Below are 11290 nucleotides of genomic sequence, written 5' to 3'. Positions count from 1 at the left end.
GGCCGTCTTAGCCCCTCCCCGGCCCCTCGGAAATGAGGACCGGCTGGCGTCCCCTGGAGAAGCTGCTGCTTGCAAGAGTAGTTCCGCTCTGGAGCGGAAGTGCGCGGGAGTGTCTCGGCCACTGACCAGCTGGCATCATGGTGCCTCCTTTGCTGGAAGTGGCTCACGCTTTTTGCTGCCCAAACGGGGTTCGAGGAACTTTGAGTTGGAATTGCGGGCATGGAGGACTCCTGGCCTTCGGCACGTCCTGCTCCGTGGTTCTCTACGACCCTCAGGTACGAGGGATTAGGCGCGCACACGACGGGCCTAGCTTGCAGGCCGACTACACTTAAGGGGTCTAGGAGAGCCTCCCGAGGGGCCTGGACTCTGTCCTCTCCTGCGTGGCGCTGCCTCTACCTAGGGTGACCGTGGCCCGTGATCCCCGAACTGAAACCCCAAGGACGGCATCTTTCTCAGAACCCTTAGAAAAATTGAAATTTAGGCGTGGGTTAAAGCCACACGCGGCATCTGAGTTCTTTGTTTCTCCACTATACTGTAAACGAGCTTACGCTGAACTGCAAAGAAATGTTACGGATATTTTAGATACGTGGATGCAGCATTAATTAATTAATTAATTAATTAATTTCGGTTTTTCGAGGCAGGGTTCTCTGTAGCTTTGGAGCCTGTCCTGAATTGCAAAGAAATGCTATGGATATTTTAGATACGTGAATGCAGCATTTATTTGTTTGTTTGTTTGTTTATGTATTTGTGTATTTATTTATTTATTTATTTGGGTTTTTCGAGACAGGGGTTCTCTGTAGCTTTGGAGCATGTCCTGCAACTAGTTCTTGTACACCAGGCTGGCCTCGAACTCACAGAGATCTGCCTGCCTCTGCCTCCCAAGTGCTGGGATTAAAGGCATGCACCACTGCCGCCCGGTTGTGAATGCAGCTTTTAAAGAACTATGGGAAAAATAGCGGATGGGAGTCCTAAGCCCTGGTTATAAGGCAGAACTTAGCCCATTTCTTGAAGATCAGCTAATTGTTTATTTTTTGTCAGTTTTCCTATTCAGCTTCTCAAGTGAGTAATTAATGTATTCTACAGGAGTTATGAAGCCTTGCCACCATTTACTCTAGGGTGGTAAAAGTTAGAGTTGCATGGGTCCTGTGTCACAGTTGAAAGGCTGGAAACCAAAATGTAGCGCAGATGCTTGCCTCTGTTTCCTGCAGTGCTGCATTGTTAACATTTGATTTGGAATTCCATCTCCCTCAACTTTTGAAGATACAAGATTCTATATGAAAAAAATTTTAATTGCTTCCTCTTCCCTTTAGCGTGCTCTTAGCTTTTCTCACCGTTATCCCTTTATCATATGTTCTTGATGGGCAAGAAGAAGCATATCAAACCAAAGGTGAACTTTATACACTGCCCATCAGCCAGTGGCGAACTAGGCCAGTAGAAGCCCACCTTCAGGCCAAAGGCAGTGGATTTGTTCCCATGCCTTCCATGACTTTTTGTTGCTGTTTCACTTTGTAGCCTAGGCTGCATTGCCTCTGAAGCCACTTAGTTGAGGTTGCCTTCAAGCTTACCATGCTCTTGCCTTAGCCTCCCAGGCGTTGAGACCACAGACCTGAGCCACCATTTCCACCTCTGTCACATTTTTTTAATGATAACCTGATAGTACCAAGATTTTTTTGTTGTTTTGTTTTTTTGAGACAGGGTTTCTATGTGTAACCCTGGCTATCCTGGAACTAGCTCTGTAGACCAGGCTGGCCTTGAACTCACAAAGATCTACCTGCTTCAACATCCTGAGTGCTGGGCTTAAAGGTGCATGCCACCACCACCCGGCATGTTAGAAGATTTTTAACATAACACCCAAAATACTTTGTCAATACTGTGTCAAATATTTTCTGGTTGGGTACTTAATTTAAGGAATAGGAACACTTGAAATACGGGTCTGAAGAGATGGCTCCTAGTGGGTAAAGTGCTTCCCAAGCCAGCATGAGGACCTAAATTCAGATCCCCCAGCACCCATGTCAAAACCAGGTGTGTCTGTGTGCATCTCACTCCAGGGCTCACTCCAGAGCTCACTGGCTACCTGGTCTAGCAAAACAGTAATCTCGGGTTCAGAAAAGGTGGAGAATTGATTGAGAAAGACATTCTGATATCAGCTTATGGCCTTCACACACACACACACACACACACTCACACACTCTCTGCTACAGTACAGGTTTGAGGATGGTGTTCTCTTGGCATTTTTTGAGATCCCGGTCTAGGCTTGCTGTAGGCGCTGTGACGCTACAAAGATAATGAGTAATTACTTTTCATTCTAGTGGGAAGACAAGAAATGCATTTAAGTGCTTTCCAACCTCAGAGAGCTCATTTGTTAAATACATTTGTTTATGCACATTTACCCGTTCCTTTTTCCCAGCCGTGAGAAATTCTGTTTGGCATACAAGCAGGCATCAAGTCAGTGCTACTGGTAACAAACTTGGAAAGGGCTGTAATGAGACATCCTATGAGGAGATGTTTAGCTGTGTGAAGTCATGCTGCCCAGGGGTAGCGGAGGATCTGACTGTAGAACTTGCAGGGATCTGATTTAGAAGAAGGTCTTTAGCAGTTGTGGCCTCATGACCTGTGCCACTGTCACTGGGGCTAAAGAACCTACCATTTGATTAACCATGAATTTATGTACATTAACTACAGATTTTTTTTTTTCTTTTTAACCATCAACTTGGGCTGGAGAGATGGTTCAGTGGTTAGGAGCATTGGCTGCTCTTTCAGAGGACCCTGGTTCAGTTCTCAGCACCCACATGGTGTTATGCCCGTGTGGCAAGACCACCACAGAGCCAGTATTCAGTGCAAACACAAAGGGGTTTAATTGATTACAACCCCAAGCTTGGACCACTGTCCATCACTCCGGTGCAGCAGGTGGAGGAGAGTGGTCTTGAATATTTACAGGTTAGGGTTTATATAAGGGAAAACTACAAGTGGGTCACAGCCTGGTCAGAGGGTCTTGGGGTAGCTGACATTTAACCTGATTGGTTATGGTGAGGGGAAGTACAGAACCGAAGAGTAAAGCAGTTAAAAATACATGTTCAGGGGCTGGAGAGATGGCTCAGAGGTTAAGAGCATTGCCTGCTCTTCCAAAGGTCCTGAGTTCAGTTCCCAGCAACCACATGGTGGCTCACAGCCATCTGTAATGAGGTCTGGTGCCCTCTTCTGGCCAGCAGGCACATAGACAGAATATTGTGTACATAATAAATAAATATGTAAAAAAAATACATGTTCATAGTTGAAGCATGTAGTTAGTAGCTGTCATTAGCCATGTGGTTAGTGTCTGTCATCAATCATATCCTTATCAGTTATACCCAGGGTGGAGTTCAACTCCCGTTTTCAGGAACTTGGGGTCATGGAGAGGGCATAAGAGGGGTGGTCTTAGTTTAGTTCAAATTTGACCCTCACAGTGGCAGCTCACAGCTGTCTGTAATTCCAGTTCCAGGGGATCCAACACCCAGACACATATACAGACAAAACACCAATGCACATGGGAAAAAAAAAATTAAACCTTCTCTTAATGAAGCTTAGTTGTATTTTGCTGAGGACTATGACCCTCAAATGGGTAACTCAAGCCACAGTTAGAGGTTGATGGCTTGAAAGGCAACTCTGTTGATGGAATTCTTTTCTTTTTTTCTTTTTGGTTTTTTTGAGGCAGGGTTTCTCAGTGTTAACAGTCCTAGCTGTCGTGGAACTAGCTCTTATAGACCAGGCTGGCCTTGAACTCACAGAGATCCACCTGCCTCTGCCTCCTGAGTACTGGGATTAAGGGTGTGTGTCACCGCTCTTGAGCTGGAATTCTGTTCTTTTTTATTGCATCAAAATACTGACAGCTGATTTTTACTTATTTACCAATCCCTTTGTGTACTACATTCTAATGTACTAATTGATATTTTTTTTCTCTAAAGAGAAGGGTAGTTGTCAACAATCTGAATGGTCACACCGCCCGAGTCAATTGCCTGGAGTGGATACGTAGACGGGATGGCTGTAAGTAGAAAGCCAAGAAGGCTGATCTCATGCTTTTTGAAAAATTACAGTTAGTAATTTTTTTCATTGTTATCTCTTAGTTTATCATTTCCTTGATTGATGTCAGTTTGGGGTGAACATTATAGAAAGTACTCTTAGCAAGCTTATGAAAAAAATGGTAACTGGTCTATCCAGTGACTAGATAGCTGACTAGTGTTTTTACTTGATAGCAGTTGAAGCATGGATACACCTATGCCCATAACCTTTGGTTGGAAAACCTGTGAGCAGGGCATAGGTGGAGACTGACAGTCGACTCAGGCTGTTTCAGCTGAAGATGGACTGTTGCTTAGTTAAGACCTTGTATGCCTGTTGCACTTGATAGTATAGTCTGGAAAGTAAGGGGTGGTACTGGATCAGAGGACCCTTGGTGATCTCAAGATGAGTGAGGTCCATGATGTTTTCATAATACTAGGAAGTGTATTCATTCACAGCTGTTATGAGTGTGCTGTGTGGTTTTTCTATCAGCTACATGATGTGTGACGTTGTAATAGACCAAATAGAGAAGCAAATATGAAACGTCAGCTGTTTTCTAATACAGTCAGACATTAAAGAGCCTTGTAGACATATAAAATTGTGCTTCTGTTCTTTTTAAGTTTTTGTGGTTCTAATATTAGAATTCTTCAGCTTCCATGAAAATTTGCATTAACATATTTTGTATATCATTATAATTAAATTACTATTGCCAGTGTTTGTTGGTGGGGTTGGGTACATACCACAGTGCATGTGTAGAGTTGATTTTTCCACCTACCTTTTTGTGGGTTTGAGAATCAAACTCAGGTCTCTGGGTTTGTACAGCAGGTGCCTAAGATGTAATGAACCATCTTAACTGTGTCTTTGCTTGTTTGTTTTTTTCAGACTAGGTCTCACTGTGTCCTGGCTGGCCTAGAACTCACTATGTAGTCCAGACTGGCCTCAAATCCACAGAGGTGCCCCTGCCTCTTCCTCTGGAGTGCTGGGGCTAAAGGCATGTGTTTCCAAGCCCAACATCATTGTAGTTCTTAAATAAGCTATTAAAAAAATACTTTTTAAAAATTTTAATACTGATATATATAGCCCACATTAAAAGCTTCTTAGGGGTTCTTCGAATTCTGTTTTTTTTTTTTTTTTTTTTTGAGATAGGGTTTCACTGTAGTTCTAGAGCCTGTCCTGGAACTAGCTCTTGTAGACTAGGCTGGCCTCGAACTCACAGAGATCCGCCTACCTCTGCCTCCCGAGTGCTGGGATTAAAGGCGTGCGCCACCACTGCCCGGCAATTAAAGAATGTGAAGTGGGACAAAAATTTTGAAAATCACTGTAATGCAGTGAATTATTCTCTTCATTGAGAGACTCTGACTCCAGAGTTTCTAATGGACCTGTTGATTGCTGTAACTCTCACTCCAGTGAAATTCTCTTAGTTGTCCTACTATGCCGGCTGTGCTGTTGTCTAACACTCTGAGTTAAGTTTCTTTTCATTCTGCATTATAATCTAGGTGCAAGTGCAGAATGTTCTTGCGCTAGTGAGACTCTCCTGTGGTTTTGTGTGTAATATTTAAAAAAAAAAGCTTTGTACACCACTTATCTCAAGTAGTAGATGAGAGTAAGTTGTGTATGAGTAAAAGCCATTATATAATACAAAGAATGGCTCTTCATGTATGTGCAGAAACACAGTTAGTTGTAAATATATTACTTGCCACCCCTTGTCATCAGAGATCACAGGAATCACACCATAGGACTTTGTTGTGAAGCATGAATTTTGCTTTATTTAAAAGTAAGGTCACATGAAATGAATTACATGTGTTATCACTGTAATTAGTGCCCCTCTAGTAAGGTCGTCACTATGTGATTTAGATTCCCTAAGAAGGTGATGAGAAAATAGCTAGGGGAAGGAATGAGATGAATGCAAATATTTACCAAAACAACTTTTTCAGCCTCTTCCTCTGAATTGGTGTCTGGAGGATCCGACAATCGAGTGATTCACTGGGAATTAGAGAATAATAAGGTCAGTAGCTGTTTCTAACTCTAAGAAATGACTATATTTACTTTTCAAGTTTTAGCTCTTCTTTTTGTTTTCTGATTTATGAGTGCCCTCGTTTTTTTCTCATCTATGAACTTACTTTATTTGCTTATCTGTAACCTATATACTTTATTGTTTTGTAAAATCTGAAGAAGAAACCCCAGCACTGAGAAGAAGGTGGACACAAAGTCCCCAGCCAAGCAGGTGTTTGCATTTTATACCTATTGGGAAAGAAAAAATATATTTTCTGCCATTGAGTGTCACTGGATGTATCAAACATAATCTAGGTCAAGCCCCATGTCCAGAAGTAGCTGGCCAACACAAAACTGGTTCCATGTTTTTGTATTTTTGTTTTGTTGTTGTTGGGTTGGTTTTTTTTCTTCATTTTGGCTTTAGTTAGTTAGTTTTTACATACTAATCCTAGTTCCCCCTCCCTCCTCTTTTTTCACTTCCCCCTCCCCCCCCCCCACCTCCCATTTGCTCCTCAGAGAGGTTAAGGCCTCTCCTGGGAATTTAACTAAGTCTGTTCCATCACCTCATTGAGACAGAACCGAGCCCCCACCCCCCAGGCTGAGCAAGGTATCTCCATAGAGAATGGGTTCCACAAAGTTGGTTCAGGCATTAGCATTAGATCCTGGTTCTACTGCCAGTGGCCCCATGTACTGTCCAAATCACTCTATTGTGGCCCCATGTACTGTCCAAATCACTCTATTGTCCTGTATTCAGGGGTCCTAGTTTGGACCTATGCAGGTTCCCCAGTTGTCAGTCTGAAGTTAGTGATCTTCCGCTAGTTCGGGTCAGCTGATGCTGTGGGTTTCCACATCATATCATGGTCTTGACTCCTTTCTTTGTTTATATTATCACTCGTCCCTTTCTTCACCTGGAGCTTGGCCCCGGTGTTAGTTGTGGATCTCTCCATCCGCTTTCATCTGTTTCTGGAAGAGAATTCTAGCTTTTTTGGGGTTGTGGACTATAGGCTGGTTATTCTTTACTTTATGTCTGGTATCCACTTAGGAGTGAATATGTGCTATATTTGTCTCCGGTTCCATCCATTTGCCTGCAAATTTAAAGATGTCTTTTTTTTTAACTGCTGAGTAGTATTCCATTGTGTAAATGTACCACGTTTTCTTTATCCGTTCTTCAGTTGAGGGGCATCTAGGTTGTTTCCAGGTTCTGGCTATTACAAATAATGCTGCTATGAACATAGTTGAGCAAATGTTCTTGAGGTGTGATTGTGCTCCTTTTGGGTGTAAACCCAAAAGTTATGGTATTGCTGGGTCTTAAGGTAGATTGATTTCTAATTTTCTGAGAAATCGCCATTCTGATTTCCACAATGGCCGTACAGTTGTACTTCCCACCAGCAATGGAGGAGTGTTCCCCTTACCCGATATCCTCTCCAGCATAAACTGTCATTGTTGTTTTGTTTTTTATCTTAACCATTCTGATTGGTGTAAGATGGTATCTCAGAGTTGTTTTGATTTGCATTTCCCTGATGACTAAATGTCTTTTGGCCATTTGAGAGTCTTCTGTTGAGTATTCTCTGTTTAGATCTGTACTCCATTTTAGAATTTGATTACTTGATAGTTTGATGTCTAGTTTCTTGTGTTCTTTGTATATTTTGGAGATCAGCCCTCTGTCAGATGTGAGGTTCTGAAGGCAGCTGTTTTGTCTTGTTGACTGTGTTCTTTACAAAACCTTGTTAGTTTCAGGAGGTCCCATTTATTAATTGTTGCTCTCAGTGTCTTTGCCACTTGGGTTATATTTAGGAAATGGTCTCCTGTGAGAGTGCATTCAAGTGTACATCCCACTTTCTTTTCTATGAGATTTAGTGTGGATAGATTTATGTTGAGGTCTTTGATCCATTTGGACTTGAGTTTTGTGTATGGTGATAGATATGGATCTATTTGCATTCTTCTGCATGTCAACTTCTAGTTACACCAACACCATTTGTTGAAGATGCTTTCTCTTTTCCATTTTATATTTTTAGCTTCTTTGTCAAAAATCAGGTGCTCATAGGTGTGTGGATTAATGTCAGGATCTTCGATTTGATTTCTTTGGTCCTCCTGTCTGTTTTTATGCCATTACCAATCTGTTTTCATCACTGTAACTCAGTAATAGAGCTTGATGACAGGGATGGTGATGCCTCCATAAGTTCCTTTTATTGTACAGGGTTGCTCTGGCTATCCTGGGCTTTTTGTTTCTCCATATGAAATTTAGTATTGTTCTTTCAAGGTCTGTGAAGAATTGTGCTGGGGTTTTGATGGGGATTGCATTGAGTCTGTAGATTGCCATTTTTACTGTTTTAATCCTGCCTATCCATCAGCATGGGAGATAATCTTCAATTTCGTTCTGCAAAGACTTAACGTTCTTGTCATACAGGTCTTTCACTTGTTTGGTTATAGTTACCCCAAGATATTTTATGTCGTTTGTATCTATTGTGAAGGGTGAGGTTTCTCTGGTTTCTTTCTCAGCTTGTTTATCATCTGTATTATAGAAGTGCTACTCATTTTTTTGAGTTAAACTTGTAGCCTGCCACATTACTGAAGATATTTATCAGCTTTTGGAGTTCCCTAGTAGAATTTTTGGGGTCACTTGTGTTTACTATCATATTATCAGCTAATAGGGAAAGTTTGATTTCTTCCTTTCTAGTCTGTATCCCTTGATCTACTTTTGTTGTCTTAATTGCTCTAGCAAAGACTTTGAGTGCTATACTAATAGAATAGATATGGAGAGAATGGACAGCCTTCTTGTTTCTGATTTTAGGGGGATCACTTTGAATTTCTCTTCATTTAGTTTGATGATTGTTGTTGGCTTGCTGTATTATTATTATTATTATTGTTATTATTATGTTTAGGAATGTTCCTTGTATCCTTGATCTCTCCAAGACCTTTATCATGAAGGGGTGTTGTATTTTGTCGAAGACTTTCTGCATCTAGTGAGATGATCATATGTTTTTTTTTTTCCCAGCTTGTTTATATGGTGGATTATGTTGACAGATTTTTGTATGTTAAATCATTTCTGCATCTCTGGGATGAAGCCTACTTGATTGTTGATTGTGGGGGATGACGTTTCTGATGTGTTCTTGGATTCAGTTTGCCAGTACTTTATTGAGTATTTTTGCATCAATGTTCCTGAGGGAGATTGGTTTGTAATTCTCTTTCTTAGTTGCATATTTGTGTGATTTGGGTATTGGGGTAATTGTAGCCTTTATAAAAAGGGTTTGACAGTGTTCCTTCTTCTGTTGTTTGGTACAATTTGAAGAGTATTGGTATTAGCTCTTTGAGATTCTGGTACAATTCTGCACTGAAGCTATCTGGTCCTGGGCTTATTTTCGTTGGGAGGTTTTTGATGACTTTCTAATTCCTTATGGGTTATAGATCTATTTAATTTGTTTACCTTTTAATTGATTTAATTTTGGTATGTGGTACTTATCCAGAAAGTTGTCCATTTCATTAAAATTTTCAATTTTGTAGAGTACAGGTTTTTGAAGTATGACCTGATGATTCTCTGAATTTCCTCAGTGTCTGTTGTTACGTTCCCCTTTTCATTCCTTATTTTGTTAATTTGGATATTTTCTCTCTGCCTTTTGGTCAGTTTGGATAAAGGTTTGTCAATCTTGTTGATTTTCTCAAAGACCTAACCCCTTGTTTTGCTGATTCTTTGTATTGTTTTCTTTGTTTCTATTTTGTTGATTTCAGCTCTCAATTTATTATTTCTTGCTGTCTACTCCTTCTGGGTGAGTTTGCTTCTTTTTGTTCTAGATCTTTCGGGTGATCTGTTAATTCACTAGTGTGGGGTTTTTCCAGCTTCTTTATGTAGGCATCTAGTGCTGTGAACTTTCCTCTTAGGACTGTTGTCATTGTGTCCCATAAGTTTGGGTATGTTGTGTGGTCATTTTTACCGAATTTTAGGGAGTCTTTATTGTCTTTCTTTATTTCTTCCTTCACCCATTGGTGATTCAGTTGAGCATTGTTCAATTTCCATTGTGTTTGTGAACTTTCTGAAATTTGTGTTGTTGAATTCTAACTGTAAGCCATGGTGATCCAGTAAGATACAGGTAGTTACTCCCATTTCCTTTGTATCTACTGAGGTTTGCTTTTTTACCAAGTATGTGATCAGTTTTTGAGAAGGTTCCATGAGGTGCTGAGAAGATGGTATATTCTTTCATGTTTTGGTGGAATGTTCTATAGATGTCAGTTAAGTCTATATGAGTCATAACATCTGTTAGTTCTCTTATTTCTCTGTTAAGTTTCTGTCTGGCAGACCTGTCCAATGGTGAGAGTGGGGTGTTGAAGTCTCCCATTATTAGTGTGGGGGGCTTAATGTGAGATTTAAGCTTTAGTAATGTTTCTTTTACAAATGTGGGTTCCCTTGTATTTGGGGCATAGATGTTCAGAATTGAGATTTCCTCTTGATGGATTTTTCTTCCTGTGACTAATATGAAATGCCCTTCTTTGTCTTTTTTGATCAATTTTAGTTTGATGTCTATTTTGTTAGATATTAGGATAGCTACACCTGCTTCTTTTTTAGATCCACTTGATTGGGAAATTTTTTCCCAACCCTTTATTCTGAGGTAATGCCTTTGAGGTCAAGCTGTGTTTCTTGTATACAGCAGAGAATAGATTCTATTTTAGTATCCAATCTGTTAACCTGTGTCATTTTATAGACGAATTGAGTCCATTGATTTTAATGAACACTAATGACCAGTGATTGCAAGTTCCTGTTATTTTTGTTTTTGTTGTTGTTGTTGGTATTGTGTGTGTTTCCCTTTTTGGGATTTGCTGCTGTGAGACTGTCTATTGCCTGTGTTTTAGTACATGTAACTTCGAATGGAGTTTTCCTTCTAGTACTTTCTGTAGTAGTACTAGATATTTTTTAAATCTGGTTTTGTCACAGAATATCTTGTTTTCTCCATATATGGTAATTGAAAGTTTTGCTGGGTATTGTAGTCTGGGCTGGCATCTGTGGTCTCTTAGTATCTGCAGAAGGCCTGTTCAGGACCTTCTGACTTTCATTGTTTCCATTAAGAAGTTGGGTGTAATTCTGATAGGTCTGCCTTTATATGTTACTTCGCCTTTTTCCTTTGTAGCACTTAATATTTTTTTCTTTATTATGTATGTTTTGATTATTATGTGGTAAGGGGACTTTTTGTCCAGTCTATTTGGCGTTCTGTAAGCTTCTTGTATTTTCATAGGCATGTACTTCTTTAAGTTGGGAAGGTTTTCTTCTATGATTTTG

The 11290-nt window shown here is 40.4% G+C and overlaps 1 protein-coding gene across 1 annotated transcript in view; it reads left to right on the top strand.

Annotated features, from left to right (window-relative positions):
* The first annotated feature begins 45 nt into the window (after nucleotides 1-45).
* The window catches only part of Elp2 (elongator acetyltransferase complex subunit 2), a 41506-nt gene continuing 30261 nt past the window's right edge, over nucleotides 46-11290 (top strand). Inside the window, exons 1-3 of the mRNA XM_005355733.3 lie at nucleotides 46-275; nucleotides 3942-4020; nucleotides 5967-6037. Coding sequence (XP_005355790.1) covers nucleotides 138-275; nucleotides 3942-4020; nucleotides 5967-6037 — 288 coding nt within the window. The 5' untranslated portion in view covers nucleotides 46-137. The remainder of the gene's footprint in view (nucleotides 276-3941; nucleotides 4021-5966; nucleotides 6038-11290) is intronic.

The sequence above is a fragment of the Microtus ochrogaster genome, chromosome 18 (genome assembly GCF_000317375.1).
Source record: "Microtus ochrogaster isolate Prairie Vole_2 chromosome 18, MicOch1.0, whole genome shotgun sequence".
NCBI classification, from domain to species: Eukaryota; Metazoa; Chordata; class Mammalia; order Rodentia; family Cricetidae; genus Microtus; species Microtus ochrogaster.
This window is presented reverse-complemented; position numbering and strand designations above follow the sequence as displayed.